The 18,491-nt window shown below is 46.6% G+C and overlaps 1 protein-coding gene across 3 annotated transcripts in view; it reads left to right on the forward strand.

The window, feature by feature from the left end:
- Nucleotides 1-3,311: 3,311 nt before the first annotated feature.
- Nucleotides 3,312-18,491, forward strand: part of LARS1 (leucyl-tRNA synthetase 1) — an 81,484-nt gene continuing 66,304 nt past the window's right edge. For 2 of the 3 annotated variants that reach the window (XM_044280746.1, XM_044280748.1), the window contains exons 1-7: nucleotides 3,347-3,484; nucleotides 4,496-4,608; nucleotides 5,833-5,920; nucleotides 10,449-10,529; nucleotides 10,610-10,750; nucleotides 11,567-11,728; nucleotides 15,844-15,956. In XM_044280746.1, coding sequence (XP_044136681.1) covers nucleotides 3,479-3,484; nucleotides 4,496-4,608; nucleotides 5,833-5,920; nucleotides 10,449-10,529; nucleotides 10,610-10,750; nucleotides 11,567-11,728; nucleotides 15,844-15,956 — 704 coding nt within the window. In that variant the 5' untranslated portion in view covers nucleotides 3,347-3,478. Of the gene's footprint in view, nucleotides 3,485-4,495; nucleotides 4,609-5,832; nucleotides 5,921-10,448; nucleotides 10,530-10,609; nucleotides 10,751-11,566; nucleotides 11,729-15,843; nucleotides 15,957-18,491 lie in introns of all 3 variants that reach the window. The other variant, XM_044280747.1, reaches the window with a different exon arrangement.

Raw genomic sequence — 18,491 nt, forward strand, 5'->3', positions numbered from 1 at the left:
TCTAACATAGAGAAGAATGGAGGGCGGCAGAGCATGCGCATTGCGCCATACTCCAATTTCGGGGACCAGTTCTCAATATAGGTGCGGGGAACAGCAGCTATAAGACAATGGGGGCATATCCAAGCGATATGCCCCTATTGTCTGAGATGAGAAAACTCATTTTAAGGCCTCTTTCACACGACTGTATTCCCTACAAGAGGGCCATATGTCCCGCACTGGCATTGATCATGCCAACAGGAGTACACACAATCCTAGATTACAATGATGCTGCGCAAGTCGAGCTTCAGGTGGGGCTATTGTTTAGCACGAATAGAGAATAGATCATATGAATGCGGGACAATAGCCCATTGTGAGGCACAACATGAACAACATCAAGATGCCATGTGCTCCTGTACGCACGATCAATATGGCCCGTTAACTAACACTATACATGTTTTAGTGCATATAGTCGTGTACAAGAGTCCAAAAGGTGAGATACGGTCACGGTGTAAGCGGTGTGTAGGAGATACGGTCACAGTGTAAGCAGTGTGTAGGAGATACGGTCACGGTGTAAGCAGTGTGTAGGAGATACGGTCACAGTGTAAGCAGTGTGTAGGAGATACGGTCACAGTGTAAGCGGTGTGTAGGAGATACGGTCACAGTGTAAGCAGTGTGTAGGAGATACGGTCACAGTGTAAGCAGTGTGTAGGAGATACGGTCACGGTGTAAGCAGTGTGTAGGAGATACGGTCACAGTGTAAGCGGTGTGTAGGTGATACGGTCACGGTGTAAGCAGTGTGTAGGAGATACGGTCACAGTGTAAGCGGTGTGTAGGAGATACGGTCACAGTGTAAGCGGTGTGTAGGAGATACGGTCACGGTGTAAGCAGTGTGTAGGAGATACGGTCACAGTGTAAGCGGTGTGTAGGAGATACGGTCACGGTGTAAGCAGTTTGTAGGAGATACGGTCACGGTGTAAGCAGTGTGTAGGAGATACGGTCACGGTGTAAGCGGTGTGTAGGAGATACGGTCACAGTGTAAGCGGTGTGTAGGAGATACGGTCACGGTGTAAGCAGTGTGTAGGAGATACGGTCACGGTGTAAGCAGTGTGCAGGAGATACGGTCACAGTGTAAGCGGTGTGTAGGAGATACGGTCACAGTGTAAGCGGTGTGTAGGAGATACGGTCACAGTGTAAGCGGTGTGTAGGAGATACGGTCACGGTGTAAGCGGTGTGTAGGAGATACGGTCACGGTGTAAGCAGTGTGTAGGAGATACGGTCACAGTGTAAGCGGTGTGTAGGAGATACGGTCACAGTGTAAGCGGTGTGTAGGAGATACGGTCACGGTGTAAGCAGTGTGTAGGAGATACGGTCACAGTGTAAGCGGTGTGTAGGAGATACAGTCGTTTAATTCTCCATTGTCACAGTATTTATAGTTACCTAATCAGTATTAATTACAGTCACTCACATTGGTTGAATTGGCACATGGATACACATGTGAGCAGTAACGCCACGTCAAGGCTTCAACCCTTGTTACTGACCAGTCACACACCATGCTTTTCATTCATACGCATTTGGTATTCCAGATGTTTTGGACTACACCTCCCATAATACTTTACCAGCATGATGGAAGATGTAATTCACAGCATGTGGACGGCCTATGGGTGCCGACCTCTGAACTCGCGGTGATCACAGTACACAGGAGCAGCTCGTCACCTGTCAGATGCCCCTTCAATGCTCCCGCCAGGGCGCGGGCCTCACACATGGGCTTCTTCTTACCACTTCAGGTACTTTGTGTTCCATAGGAGAACATGCTGGTCAGAGTTGTGACACAAATTTTTTTTATTAAAATAGTTAGAGCAAATGGCAGAACAGACGCAGTGCAGCAGACGGACGGTGCACACACATACACAGCAGACGGACGGTGCACACATACACAGCAGACGGGGATTACAGAATCCAGTGAGAGACGGATTTGGTGGCAGGTGTGTCCTTCTGGATGGGGGCCGCTTCTCATCCTTCTCCAAGTGACGAGATGACTGCAGTTTCGTAGCAAAAAACATGCCATGGCATAGGAGATATAGGGAATTTTTTATTTTATTTTTGTTAAAATAGGGTTGTACACATCTAACACACAGGCCACAAATATAATACACTGCCCCCCCCAAATATGCTGCACATACATCCCCCAATATACCGTACCGCACAGACAGCCCCCCCAATATACTGCGCAGACAGCCCCCCCATATACTGCGCAGACAGCCCCCCCATATACTGCGCAGACAGCCCCCCCATATAATGCGCAGACAGCCCCCCCATATACTGCACAGACAGCCCCCCCATATACTGCACAGACCTCCCTATATAATGAGCAGACACCCCCCCATATACTGCACAGACAGCCCCCCATATACTGCGCACACAGCCCCCCCCATATACTGCGCAGACAGCCCCCCATTTAATGCGCAGACAGCCCCCCCCATATACTGCGCAGACAGCCCCCCCATATACTGTGCGACAGCCCCCCCCATATACTGTGCGACAGCCCCCCAATACACTGCGCAGACAGCCCCCCAATACACTGCGCAGACAGCCCCCCCATACACTGCGCAGACAGCCCCCCCATATACTGCGCACACAGCCCCCCCATATACTGCGCAGACAGCCCCCCCATATACTGCGCACACAGCCCCCCCCATATACTGCGCACACAGCCCCCCCCATATACTGCGCACACAGCCCCCCCATATACTGCGCACACAGCCCCCCATATACTGTGCAGACAGCCCCCCCATTTAATGTGCAGACAGCCCCCTATATACTGCGCAGACAGACTCCCAAATATACTGTGCAGACAGCCCCCCAAATATACTGTGCAGACAGCCCCCCAAATATACTGTGCAGACAGCCCCCCAAATATACTGTGCAGACAGCCCCCCAAATATACTGTGCAGACAGACCCCCCCATATACTGTGCAGACAGACCCCCCCATATACTGTGCAGACAGACCCCCCCATATACTGTGCAGACAGACCCCCTATATAATAGAACCTATATATAGGAGGACAATCAGTCAAGAACCAATATGAGAATAGCTCCTGCAAAGGGTTAAAAGTGCTTTTGGCATGGATATTCATGCTTACCCTCGGCGCTTGCGCACTGGGACGTAATTTTTCCCTACCATCACATTGCGCAGGCGCGTCTCGGCTCCCAGACGCATGCGCAGGTTCCCGGCGTGCTGCTAATGTCAGCCTTGAGATTTTCACTAGAGTGTCCTTTTGGGCATGCGCAGATGGAGAAAAGTGAGACACGCCCCCCGACGTCATCGCTCATGCGACAGGAAGTCAGAGGGTAGGGAAATCTCACGAGGTAGGGCAGTATAACGTGTCACCGGCATGCTTTGCGGGGAAAGGATCGGCTTCCGCTTAGAAGCCGGCAACGTGTGTGATATAGTTGAATCGTGCGGGTGTGAGCGGCCTGTGCTGCGGAGAACGTCACATCATGACGGTCAGTGCATTAAGTGCGGGCAGGGGAATGGGCCCCGGGCTCGGAGAGCTGGTGGGGTAGGAGGGGCCCCCCATACAGTACAAGGCTGTTAGCCTCTACGACCACGTAATCAGTCCATTGGGGGTACACCTGTAGAAACCTGAACCCAGAAGTGTACCCCGAACATAGCAGCTGTCAGTGAGCCATATGTCATGTGCAGGAGCACCTCTCTACCCTGTTATTCCTCCTGGAAATATATGAAGAAAGGGATAACTAGTTCTCCACTCATTGTGGAAGTGTCTAGGGAATCCCCATGCCTGTTCAGGTAGCACCAAGTTGTCAGTTTAGTCATATATTTCCAGGAGGAGTAATAGAGGAATGCAGGTGGCTGACCTTTCTGATGTCCACTAGGTATGCCAGAGCCTCCATCATGAGAAATCCCGGGGGTCTCCTTGCTTTTGGCTCAGATTTCACATTACTGATCAAAGCTTTATAGATGACATATTTTTATATAGTGTTTTCCTCTATGCAGGATCAACCCTATTACACCAGGCAAAATGCTGAATAAACTAATACCTGTCCTGTGAAAATTGATTGTGGCGATCCTATTCTTTATTCAAATGGGGGCTTTAGTGCACCGAGGGGCTAGGACCTGGCCCTGGGTGCACTAAGGTCCTAATTTTTATAAAGAATAAGGGCTTATGCACATGAACAATCAAACCACGCCACAACCAATATGCACTAAACACACTACCAGGCAGTAGTTTAGTAGGGTTGCTCCTGCTGACGGTTACTTCTCGAGTTGCCTGCTATGTACTCGGTGTTGTATGCTGTGAACTTCTTGGATAATACGCACACAGTAAAGGTGCAGACATTGCTGGAATCAGGGCTCATGTATTTGGGATAGAGCGCCCTATGAGGCAGATGCCAGGCGTCCTGTGTGGTATTGGGCAGTCTTCTCCACCCTTGGAGGTGCTGGATAGTTAGCATTTTTCCTGTCCGCTAACCCTCTGCCCCTTGTTGCTTCTGAAGGAGCGTAAGGGAACAGCTAAGGTTGACTTCCTGAAGAAGATTGAGAAGGAGATCCAAGCGCAATGGCAGAGTCAGAAGGTTTTTGAAGTCAATGCTTCTGATATTAAGAACAGGTAAGTCTAAGGCCCCATTCACACCGCAGTCCATTTTTTGTGGATTAGATGCGGACCCGTTCATTTCAATGGGGCCGTAAAAAATGCGGACAACACTCCGTGTGCTGCCTGCAACCGTCCGTTCTGCATCTCCGTTAAAAATACAAAGTGTGTCCTATTCTTCTGTTTTGTGGACAAGGACAGGCATTGCTTCAATGGGTCTGCAAAAAAACGGATGCAACACAGACCTCATCCCTATTTTTTGCTGATCCACGGTCATGTGAATGCATACACCTCTGCCGCCTCCCTGATACTTTCTTACTGACAGGGCAATATGTTTTACGCCTCATGCACGCAAATATATTTTGTTTCTATGTCCGTTCCGTTTTTTTGCAGATTGGATGAGGACCCATTCATTTCAGTCGGGCCGCAAAAAAGAGGACAGCACGCCATGTGCTATCCACATCCGTATGTCCATTCCATAGCCCCACAAAAAAGATTGAACATGTCCTATTCTTGCGTACAGGGATAGGCATTGTCCAATGGATCAGCCAAACGGATCCGTGTTTTGTGGATGTGTGAATGTAATGAAGGATAGTAGCTGGAAAAGGAAATGAAGCCCCTCAGTAACATAGTAGTCATACATCAAGGGAAGAATTATATACCAGCTTCTATAACTCCAGCTTTCCCCCCTTTATTCCTACTAGACATTCATGAATAGATTGTGAACTGTTACCCGTCGGGTTGAGACCCTGCACAGTCTCACACTGTCCATCCAGGGACAAGGGGTTGATAACACACTGTTGCCAGTTTATCCATGAATTCGCAGGTGGAATAACAGAGGGGACAGCACAACCTAAAGTTCTGCTAAAAGATTACCCAGACATGTCAGGAGTGGCTACAGATCCTCATTAAAGACAAAGGAAAACCTAAAATTGGCCATTTATTAGGATGTCAGAGTATTGTAATTACAGAATTGTTATCGTGCCGCTCTGCATACATATATACGCTGGGGGAGATTGATCAAAACTGCTGAAAAGGAAATCTGATTGACTTGCTCATAGCAACCAATCAGATTCCACCTTCCATTGAAATTTCAAATGAAAGGTGGAATCTGATTGGTTGCTATGAGCAAGTAATCCAGTTCTCCTTTCCACCGCCCACCCGTGTCCAGATAACATGGCGGTCCCAGGAGAGACACATCCAGCGTCATCTGATATGCTGATAATCTTCTTTCTGTCATAGCCAGGGCAAGTACCTTGTGACCTTTCCTTACCCCTACATGAATGGGCGTCTTCACCTGGGCCACACGTTCTCCCTGTCTAAATGTGAGGTAAGACATGGCGGTGTTATTACTAGTTGCTGTCTAATGACCCGATGCTGAGGTTGGAGAGGGAATGAATAAAGAAACCCTGACGCTCCTCCCTACACTAAACTTACCGTGTAATACAGTGACGTGCCATCAGGGTAGCCATTTGTACAATGGCTACCCTGATGGCACGTCACTGTATTACACGGTATGTTTAGGATATGCCTCCTGTACGACTTTGCAGTCTTTTTAGTGTGGAGGCTTTAATTTATTTTATTTTTTTAAGGGGTTATCCCATGGCTGTGATAGGCAAACTGCGGCTCTCCAGCTGTTGCAAAACTACAACTCCCACTATGCCCTGCTGTAGGCTGAAAGTTGTAGGCAGTCTTTTCATGCTGGGAGTTGTAGTTCTGCAACAGCTGGAGAGCTGCAGTTTGCCCATCACTGTGACCTATGGTATAAGAAAATAAAAAAATTTCATCAAGACATCAGCACACGTTGCGGAATACGCGTGGATTCCGGTGTGCAAAAACCGCAGCCTAATACAGTACCAGCGAAAGTGTATGCGATTACACAAATGTCATGTACACGTTGCGGGATTTTTTTCAGTGAAATTCACCTGCCTTGTGTATCATGCCAATTATGTGTACGGTTTTAGCTGCTGAGTTTTCCAATGAATGGTGAGATCTGCGGCAAAACCGCATCAAATCCACACCAAAAACTACTGTTAAAAATTGCAGATGTGGGTGTGAATTTGCTGCAGAAATGCACAGAAATCGGATGAATCTCTTGTGTGTTCACCCGCACCCGTGTCCAGGTACACCCTAACAAAGCTAGAACCAGCCCTGTACCTCACATGGTTCTAGAGATCTCCCCATTCATTTCTCTAGTTGCTCCGCTTCATTTATTTCAAGCTAGCAGCTCAGGCGGTGAGTCCTTTCTCTCCCTATTACTGTTCAGGAGGTGTGTCCTTTTTGATGAAGCTCTCTCCCTATCCAGCTTAGGGAGCTTGTCTTTCCTGCTTTCTTACTTTCCTGCAGCATATCCTTTCTGCTGCAGCTCTCCCTATCAAAGCTCAGCAGGCATATCCTTTCTGCTGCAGCTCTCTCCCTATCAAGGCTCAGCAGGCATATCCTTTCTGCTGCAGCTCTCTCCCTATCAAAGCTTAGCAGGCATATCCTTTCTGCTGCAGCTCTCTCCCTATCAAAGCTCAGGAGGCATGTTCTTTCTGCTGCAGCTCTCTCCCTATCAAAGCTCAGGAGGCATATCCTTTCTGCTGCAGCTCTCTCCCTATCAAAGCTCAGGAGGCATATCCTTTCTGCTGCAGCTCTCTCCCTATCAAAGCTCAGGAGGCATATCCTTTCTGCTGCAGCTCTCTCCCTATCAAAGCTCAGGAGGCATATCCTTTCTGCTGCAGCTCTCTCCCTATCAAAGCTCAGCAGGCATATCCTTTCTGCTGCAGCTCTCTCCCTATCAAAGCTCAGGAGGCATATCCTTTCTGCTACAGCTCTCTCCCTATCAAAGCTCAGGAGGCATATCCTTTCTGCTGCAGCTCTCTCCCTATCAAAGCTCAGCAGGCATATCCTTTCTGCTGCAGCTCTCTCCCTATCAAAGCTCAGGAGGCATATCCTTTCTGCTGCAGCTCTCTCCCTATCAAAGCTCAGCAGGCATATCCTTTCTGCTGCAGCTCTCTCCCTATCAAAGCTCAGCAGGCATATCCTTTCTGCTGCAGCTCTCTCCCTATCAAAGCTCAGGAGGCATATCCTTTCTGCTGCAGCTCTCTCCCTATCAAAGCTCAGGAGGCATATTCTTTCTGCTGCAGCTCTCTCCCTATCAAAGCTCAGGAGGCATATCCTTTCTGCTGCAGCTCTCTCCCTATCAAAGCTCAGGAGGCATATCCTTTCTGCTGCAGCTCTCTCCCTATCAAAGCTCAGGAGGCATATCCTTTCTGCTGCAGCTCTCTCCCTATCAAAGCTCAGGAGGCATATCCTTTCTGCTGCAGCTCTCTCCCTATCAAAGCTCAGGAGGCATGTTCTTTCTGCTGCAGCTCTCTCCCTATCAAAGCTCAGGAGGCATGTCCTTTCTGCTGCAGCTCTCTACCTATCAAAGCTCAGGAGGCATGTCCTTTCTGCTGCAGCTCTCTACCTATCAAAGCTCAGGAGGCATGTCCTTTCTGCTGCAGCTCTCTACCTATCAAAGCTCAGGAGGCATGTCCTTTCTGCTGCAGCTCTCTACCTATCAAAGCTCAGGAGGCATGTCCTTTCTGCTTCACCTCTCTACCTATCAAAGCTCAGGAGGCATGTCCTTTCTGCTTCACCTCTCTACCTATCAAAGCTCAGGAGGCATGTCCTTTCTGCTTCACCTCTCTCCCTATCAAAGCTCAGGAGGCATGTCCTTTCTGCTTCACCTCTCTCCCTATCAAAGCTCAGGAGGCATGTCCTTTCTGCTTCACCTCTCTCCCTATCAAAGCTCAGGAGGCATGTCCTTTCTGCTGCAGCTCTCTCCCTGTAACTGCCACAGCTTCTAACAATACATATGGCTGGTGGCATGGAACTCGTGTCCACCACAACAATGGTTCTAAGGTAGATGGAGAAATAAGCAAAAGAAGAAATGAAAATTGATTATCGCAGTGGCCATGCAACATTTTTAATTACATCTAAAAACAGAGACTATTTTGCATGGGACAGCCACTTTAAAGGGGTTGTTCCACAAAAAATATTCTACAGTTTTCAAACCAGCACCTAGATCTGAGTACTTTCTTAATTGCATGTAATTCAAAATGTAGTATAGCCACTGAGATAATCGGTAAAATGCATCTGTATGGCGCCACCTGCTGTTTTGTTTTAAGTGCATCTGTCAGCAGGTTTGTACCTATGAAACTGGCTGACCTGTTCCATGTGCACTTGGCAGCTGAAGACATCTGTGTTGGTCCCATGTTCATATGTGGCCACATTACTGAGAAGAATGATGTTTTTATATATGCAAATGAGCTCTAGGAGCAACAGGGGCGTTGCCGTTACACCAAGAGGCTCCGTTCTCCCTGCAGCTGCAGTTTGACAGCACAAGCAATGAATATGTCATCACACCAGACTAGGGATCGACCGATTATCGGTTTTACCGATATTATCGGCCGATATTGAGGATTTTAACTGTTATCGGTTAGCCGATATTCCGATAACAAATCAGGAACACAGATCGTGCTGCTGTCAGCGCTCTCCGTGTTCCCTCTGCAGCACAGGGGAGAAGGAAGCAGTGTCTCCCTCCCCCTGTGCTGCTGCTGCAGCCAATGGGAGGACAGGGAACAAGAGGAGGGGAGGAGCTATGGCCACTGCGCCACCAATGAAGATAAGTCTCTCATTCATTCATATACAGGAGGCGTGAGCTGGCTGCTGAATCACATAGCCGGCTCCCGACCTCTATGAGCAGTAGCTGCGATCTACGGTAGTTAACCCCTCAGGTGCCGCGGATCGCAGCTACCGCTCATAGAGGTCGGGAGCCGGCTATGTGATTCTGCAGCCAGCTCCCGCCTCCTGTATATGAATGAATGAGATTTATTTTCATTGGTGGCGCAGTGTGCCCGCGGCCCCCCACCCCAGTATTAACAACATTGGTGGCGCAGTGCGCCCGCGCCCCCCCCACCCCAGTATTGACTAACAACATTGGTAGCGCAGTGCGCCCCCCCCCCCCCCCCCCCCCCGCAGTATTAATCATTGGTGGCAGTGGCCACAGGATTCCCTCCTCCTCCGATCGGAGTCCCAGCAGTGTAATGCTGGGGCTCCGATCGGTTACCATGGCAGCCAGGACGCTACTGAAGCCCTGGCTGCCATAGTAAGCTCCATGCTGCTGTGTGCACAAAGCACAGAGCAGCAGGGACAGTGTGAAGTCCTAATCACCCTGATAAAGCTCTATCAGGGTGATTAGGACAAGGGTTCTAGTCCCTAAGGGGGCTAAAAGTTAGTTAAAAAAACAAAAACAAAAAACCCCCCCACCAAAATATTAAGTATAAATGAAAAAGAAAGATTTACAAAAAAAAAAAAAAAAAATACACATTAACATTCATTTTCAGCAGGAATTTTTTATATTTTTTTTCAAAAATGAAAATTCACATAATATCGGTATAAATTATCGGCCTAAAAGTTCACAAATTATCGGTATCGGACCTAAAAAAATCAATATTGGTCGATCCCTACACCAGACACTGTCAAAGTGCAGAGAGGGCTGAGCCTCTAGGTGTAATGGCAATGCCCCGTTGCTCCTAGAGGCTTATTTGCACATATTAAAACATTCTTCTCAGCAATGCGGGCACATATGAACATGGGACCAACACAGATGTCTTCAGCTGCCAAGTGCACATGGAACAGGTCAGCCAGTTTCATAGGAACAAACCTGCTGACAGATGCCCTTTAATTGTTAAAAGCTACTATAAAACAGAGGAATATAAATGTCAGAATCGGTTCTGTTATACATGATGTGATAATAAAAAAGCCAGTGTCCTGCCTGCAGCGGCTGTGGGCACCTGATGAGCTGACTGGTCCATATCTTGTGTGCTTAGTTTTCTGTAGGCTTCCAGAGGCTGAAGGGCAAGGTATGTCTGTTCCCCTTTGGACTGCACTGTACCGGCATGCCCATCAAAGTAAGTACCTGCCAGAATGTGCGGACATACATTGTGCTCTCACTATGATCATGGTTTGGTAATATCATTTCTTGTGTCAGGCATGTGCCGATAAGCTGAAGAGAGAAATGGAGTTGTATGGCTGCCCACCTCAGTTTCCTGAGGATGAGGAAGAGGATGAAGAGCCATCGTCTAAGATAGAGGAGGAGCTGGTTATCAAGGACAAAGCTAAAGGGAAAAAGGTAATTGTTATAGAGGACCCCAGGCCGTCTGTTTTACTAAATGCTTTGCCATTGCTAGACCATATAGTTTTGGAACCCTTGTGCTGTTCCTCCTCCAACTAGGTGTGGTCATCCTCCTTGTCAATGGCGTGTTCCTGCATACTCTGTGTACTCAATGCTGGCAATGTCAGTCAGATTGTATAGAGACACCCCCAACTGACCAAAAGACTTAAAGGGGTCATCCGAAACAAAAAAAAATGCCCGCCATGTGCCGGGCCCCTCACACAATGTACTTACCCAGCTCCTCACTCCCTGCACCGCTCCTAGTCCCCGCACCGCCGCAGATGCTTCTCTCCATGTCGGGGAGGGCAGCCTTTCTAGCTTCACCTGCGATGCTAGGGAGGCTCGTCCCTGTCACCGTCTGCCATCGGCTACTCCCTCCCCCCGACACCGGATGTTTTCATCCACGCATGGGAAGTGGCAGTGTGGGAACCAGGAGCGACACAGGGAGCCAGGTAAGTAGATTAGGTGTGAGGGTCCCGGTCATATGGGGGATAGTTGTTGTTTTAAAAATTTCTAGGAGGTATAACAGAGGAACAGCACAACGGAGAAAAGATGCTCCAGAATGTTTTTATGATGACTGCAGTTATTTCCAGTGGCGTAACTAGAAAATGACTGGGCCCCACAGCACATTTCTGAACAGGACCCCCCTTCCCCATCAACCTCTTTGCAAACCCTTCTTCCCGTGAAACCTTTGTGAAAACATTGCTAACCTGTGTAATGGGAACAGATGTATTGTTGCTGTGTCTAAAAATTCTCCACATTACTTTTTCATAGAGTAAAGCGGCAGCAAAGAGTGGCTCATCAAAATACCAGTGGGGGATAATGAAGTCCCTAGGCCTTTCAGATGAAGAGATAGTCAAATTTTGTGAGGCTGAACATTGGCTTGGCTATTTCCCCCCTTTAGCAATAGAAGATCTCAAGGGAATGGGGTTGAAGGTAGGTTCATTTTTTAAGCATATGTTCAGCTCTGTGAACTCTGTTTCTGAAGACAACTGTGAAACAATAATGCTATTACAGGGATGTATATTCAATAAAATAATGCATACTTGCATGTTTAAAAGGGGTTGCTCACGTTTTAGATATTGATGGCCTATCCTCTAGGTAGATCATCAATATCAGATCTGTGGGTGTCCAACACCTGGCACCTCCACTGATCAGCTGTCTGCACCAGTGACGTAACCGTGGACCGAGCCGGAAGCAGAAGGACCCATCCACTTGAATAGAAGCAGAGTTGGAATACGCTGGAAAAGCCAGACCATAGTGGACAGCACCTTCTGCTTCCTGCTCTGCCCACTGTTACTCCTCCAGAGGCGGTAACGCAGCAAACAGCTGATTGGTGGAGGTGTCGGACCACCACTGTTCTGATACTGACGGCTTAGAGCAAAGAATAAGTCAACACTGGAAAAATATGTTTCTGGTAGTTGTATAAAGAATTATCTATCACAGAGGTCAACTACCTAAAATATAGCTTTTATTGAGTAATGTTAAAAATTGCTGTGAATCCCTCACATGGGGAAAAATGGACTAGTCAGACAAACAAACAAGCACCAGTGGGCTAAATTAAGTACAGGGAGATAGGTGGTAAAGATGGAATGAGGGCTGGCCAGAGGGGTCCCTAGTATAGCCCTAGGGTGTCACTTACTCGTACCCAGCCCAGAGATGCAACCAGATGGTGGGAGCACTCTGTCCCCGTGCCTAACCTATCTGTCCTTAAAAACCCCTACAACACACAGTGGACCCTTATGGATGCCCGGGTCATATAATATAGTAAGAAACTTTTCTGATAGGGAAGGTGCGAGGAAACTACAATAGAGATTTACTATGAGAGGTTATCCACAACACGTCCTTAGGGATGCATTCCAACATGCGTCTGCATGTGAACGCAATACCCTATTGGTCCTGAGAGAATCTAAGAAAGAAGATAAGGAGGTCATTAGAATAATCTCGACCTTCGATACCATAAGCCAGGAAGTTAGAAATATCATCAGAAAATACTGGCCCATCTTGTTAATGGACCCGGACGTGTCGGACAAACTCTCCCCTCTACCAAGCATCTCATTTAGACGCAGTAGAAGTCTTCGTGATCGACTTGTTCACAGCCATTATACAGGGCCTGCATTGAGGGGCACTTGGCTTGATCGCAGGCCCCTGGGTACCTTTCGTTGTGGATCCTGTCTGGCGTGTCGTAATATTTGGAACTCCAGACAGAATACCTGTTCAGTCACAGGAAAAATATGACGTCCGTGACTTTGTGAACTGCCGAAGTAAGGGGGGTGGTGTATCTAGCTCAGTGCACCTGTCCAAGAGATTATGTGGGGAAAACGTTTAGGGAGTTCCGGAGGCGGGTCCTTGAACATATAAAGAACAAGAAAGATACCCCTCTAGCTAACCACATGTGGGAACATCACAATGGAGACCCCCGACTTATTAATTTTTCGGCATTAGAGTTAATCAGACCCTCTCCGAGAAAGGATGACTGGGACCGCAGGAGCCTCCAAAAAGAGACCGAATGGATCTTCCGGCTGCGGTCTCAGACACCGGGGGGCCTGAACGAACTACTCACATTTACCTGTTTCTTATAGCAGACCTAGGCAATCCTGTCTTTAGAATTGGGGATTATTCCCATGTCTACTTCCCGTCCTCATATGACAGAAATTGACATCGACACAAGAAGTGTCAAATATATATATCTTAGGGTTTTTTCTTTTATCATGTATACCCAGAAAATCGTTTATTATATTTAGACGGTACCAACATTTTAGTAGCCTTTAACCCTATTTACATGGATTTGCGTGGTCCTGATCTATTCCGTTTTGTCACGGGGTAGGCTTACCTCTGACATACATCCTAAATTGGGGGTGATGCACCTTGGATATATGGGTTTACACCTTTTGGCGATCGGATACTGGCAAAGGTCGACTTTATCAATTGTCTAATTAGGCTCTGTTATATTTAATAATTTTTTGCCCCCTGATCACCATGATTCCTTTGCTGCTCTAATTCCCTGTGGAGGCACCCATCTACATCTATGGGTAACCTTTCATCAAGGCATAAATCACTGCATCCCAGCCCAGGCACAGTAACATTATGCTTTGGGCACTTCCTGGACTGTGGAACGCACGGCCATTTTTGATTCCAGCGTGCGTTCCACAGGATCGAGAATGAGTGATTAGCTGTGGAATACATGGCCACCGTATTCAGGCAAAGGAACTTGGTACTTCCTGGACGGTGGAACGCACGGCCATATTGGATTTCAGCGTACGTTCCACGCGCCCGAGGATCATAGCCGGAACCCTATCTCATAGTGCCTGTAAGTCCATGGTGGAACGCACGGCCATCTTGGATGCTCGGCGTGCGTTCCACCTGGAATATAAGAAGATAAGGTTCATCACCCTGTAATGCCCCTTACTTATTTCATTCAATCTGGAGGATATATCATTTATTAGCCCACAATTTGTATAAACTTCTTGGTAGGGGACTCCTGGGGATTTAATAAAACTAAAACAAGTAGGATGTATGGGGGGGATCATGTGACCCAGCCCTCAATCTGATTGGGGCAGTGACAATAGGGACCTCCCACTTAGGGTTTAAATAGGAATGGCGCAGCTCACACATTGGAGCCTCATTTTAGTGCCCCCTGGAGCACCTCAAGCCGCCGGACATACTTCACATGATAAGTATAGAATTATTTATCTTTGTTGAGGTTGATATGTGTACTCTTCCGCCGTAAGCGCTGCTTATATGATAAGTATAGCATCTTTTATCTTTGTTTAGGTTGATGTTTGTACTCTTTTGCGGCGCCGCATGCTCTGCTTATACATCTTCCTCTTGGCTGCATTATCTTTGCACAATTGGTTGTATGTCGGACGGCTTGACATTGTCCTTTTGGTGCTCCAGTATTTTTGGTTTGTTTCTTTTGGATTGTCAGTGTATACACGCTGTGGTGTGGCAGCGTTTTATTGGGTTTTTCTCTAGTTGTCTCCTGACGAACCTAATCTACAAGGGGAAACGCGTCGAGACGAGAACCTTCAGTTTAGACAATCATTTTTGTACTAATTTCTTACTATATTATATGACCCGGGCATCCATAAGGGTCCACTGTGTGTTGTAGGGGTTTTCAAGGACAGATAGGTTAGGCACGGGGACAGAGTGCTCCCACCATCTGGGTGCATCTCTGGGCTGAGTACGAGTAAGGGACACCCTAGGGCTATACTAGGGACCCCTCTGGCCAGCCCTCATTCCATCTTTACCACCTATCCCCCTGTCCTTAATTTAGCCCACTCGTGCTTGTTTGTTTGTCTGTCTAGTCCATTTTTCCCCATGTGAGGGATTCACGGTAATTTTTAACATTACTCAATAAAAGCTATATTTTAGGTAGTTGACCTCTGTGATGCATAGAATAAGTCATCCGTATCTTAAAGGTGGACAAATCCATTTAAGCCGCCTGTTGCCATTCTGGTTCCTGCCGTTGTTTGTTCACTCCAGGGCAGTGTTCAACTATTGGTCTCAGTGGTGATACCGTGCACTGCCACCTGGAAGTGAATGGAAACCAGCGGGGACTAGAGTGGCGGTGCTGGACCCCTGCTAGGGATCGCCACCATCTTGAGGGCAACTCCCCAGTAAGGACCTACCTCACAGTTTGCAAATCACTGAACTGATACACTGCAACTAAAAGTGAATGTTCACAGGAAGTAAGCAGAGATCTTAAAAATGCATTCTAGTTTACAAGAATTGTGTTTTATATACTTAAAACATGTTGTGAGCTGCCATAACGGTCTAGACAATGACGAAGACCAAAATGCACTTGCTATGGGGGTAACAGGGTGCAATCAGTAGAGCTTCTGTTATTACATAATGAGAAAATGATACCCGATTCCTTTTTGTGATTCCACGGGTTGTAACACTGAAACGTGCCATATGTTCTCTGGACCAGCAGTTGTTCTTGAGTGGTCAGACTTCCTTTCTCTGCCGCACAATGTTAACCATTGATGGTCTGCACCTGTTTAGACATTTGCAATTCACAAGTCTGCATATGCTTGGTTTGTTTCTAGGTTGACTGGCGTCGTTCCTTCATTACCACTGATGTCAATCCATATTACGATTCCTTTGTAAAATGGCAATTCTTAACTTTGAGAGAGAGGAACAAGATCAAGTTTGGCAAACGGTAACATCTCAATATTGCGCCAACTAGAATATTCCATTAAAAGACTAAAAGCTTCAGTTTCATTGCCATTGTCCGTACGTGTTGTGAGGAACACTGTCCTCTTTATCAGTTGTCCTGTCCGGTATTTTCCATTTGTTTCTGTGATGGGAAAGCTGCTGTCAAAGCAGTCGTCCCATTTTGTCAACTGATGAGCAAAGTGGGCAGGCTTAACTGTGAGATGGCATGTAAGAAAGAATATAGCACAAAGTTAAAGGGTCATTAGCTTTTCAAAAAACTTTTGGTATGTATGTCATGAAGTCATATCAAAAGTTGTGATCAGTGGGGGTCTGAGTGAGACCCCAACCAATGAGCAAGGGTAGTGGGTAGAGAAGCACGCATATGGTGTGCCTTCTCTCCTTGCTGCACCAGACTGGAACCATAGTAGTATATGGGCCTGTCTTGATTCCGTCCTCCGCAGCGAGGAGCGAGAGCACGCTATGTGAGTGCTTCTCTCCTCTAGTTCTAGGGATTGGTGGGGGTCTCAGCACTCAGAGCCCCACCGTCTCTATGGCATATCAAAAGTTTTTTGAAACGTTAGTGACCCTTTAAACACAGTGCTACACTTTGCTCATAGCAGGAATTGATTTTATTTTTAGTCTCTAGGACAGCCCACAATTCATCAGTTTTATTACAGGGGTTGTGGAAGAGTTTTATACTGATGACCTTTATTCAGGATAGGTCATCAGTATCAGATCGGTGGGAGTCCCACTCCTGGAACCCCTCCTATTCAGCTGTTTGAAGAGCACCACAGCCCCTTCCAAGGTCAGTGACATCATGTTCATTCATTGGTCACGTGGCCTCTGCGCAGCTCAGTCCCATAGAAATCAATAGGGGCTGAGCTTTTGATACCAAGCCCAGCCACTATCCAATGGAGTGCTGTGCTTGGTAAGCTGTGAGTAGGCCATGACGCTTGCCAGAGTGCAGTGGCTTTGTCTAACAGTTGAACAGCGGACATGCCGGGAGTCGGACTTCTACGGATCACATACTGATAATCTATCCTAAGGATAGGTCATCAGTATAAAACACTCGGAAAACCCCTTTAACCACTTCACATCCGCCTATAGGATATAAACGTCCTATGGGTGGATGTTTATCTCTGAATGGACGTTCTGGAACGTCCATTCAAGGATGGCAGCTGCACGCTAATTGTGCAGCTGCCGAGCTGGCAGGGACACTTCCCAGGTGTCCATGCCTTCTAGAACGCTGTATACATAGTGCTCAACGAGCACTGTGTATACAGATCGGGAAGCGCCGCCGGGGGAGTGAAAGAGCTGGCAGGATCAGCCCTGCACTGAGGCTGTACAGCATTGTATTCTGCTGTACAGCCTCTCTGGGGGCTGTGTTTCCCCTGAAAGCCCCAGTTACAGGAGAAATCAATGCTGGGGAAAAAAAAAGGTGAAGGTAAATGTCCCCCAGAGGTCTTGTATGATCTTATTGGGGACGCAAAGTGTGAAATAAATTAAATAACTAAAACAATAAAAATAAAAAAAGTAAATTCCCCAATTAAGTAATAATAAGAATTTTTTAAATAGAAAAAAAATTAAGTATACATATTGGGTATCGCCGCATCCGTAACAGCCAGCTCTATAAAAATATCACATGACCTAACCCCTCAGATGAACATTGTAAAATAATTAAATAAAAATAGTGTGCAAACAAACTTGGATCAAAAAAATTGCAACACCAAGTGATCAAAAAGGCGTATGCCCCCCAAAACAGTACCAATCAAACAGTCGCCTCATCCCGCAAAAAATGATACCGTACATAAGACAATCGGTCAAAAAATAAAAAAAGCTATGGCTCTCAAACTATGGAGACACTAGAACATAATTCTTTTGGTTTAAAAAATGCTATTAATGTGTTAAACTTAAATAAAAACTATACATATTAGGTATTGCCAAGTCGGTAATGATCTGTTCTATAAAACTGTCACATGACCTAACCCCTCAGATGAACGCTGTAAAAATAAATAAATAAAAACTGTGCTGAAACAACCAATTTTTTGGTCACCTTGCCCTATGAAGTGAAATAATGAATGATCAAAAAATCATATGTACCCAAAAATGGTACCAATAAAAACGTCAGCTCTTCCTGCTAAAGACAAGCCCCCGCACCAGACGATCGACAGAAAAATTTAAAAAATATGGCGTTCAGAAAATGGAGACTCAAAAATATAATTATTTTTTTTCTAAAATGCTTTATTATGTAAAACTGAAACAAACAAAGTAGACCTATTTGATATCATTGTGTCCGGTCTATAAAAATAGCCCATGATCTACCCTGTCAAATGAATGTTATAAAAAATAAAAACAGTGTCAAAACGGTCATTTTTTGGTTTACCTTGCCTCACAAAAAATTTAATATATAGAGCAATTAAAAATTATATATACTGCAAAATAGTACCAATAAAACTGGCACATTATCCCCTAGTTCCAAAAATGGCTTCATTTCTTGGGAGTTTCTACTGTAAAGGTGCATCAGGGGAGCTTCAAATGG

Source organism: Bufo gargarizans, chromosome 2 (assembly GCF_014858855.1).
Source record: "Bufo gargarizans isolate SCDJY-AF-19 chromosome 2, ASM1485885v1, whole genome shotgun sequence".
Lineage (NCBI taxonomy): Eukaryota > Metazoa > Chordata > Amphibia > Anura > Bufonidae > Bufo > Bufo gargarizans.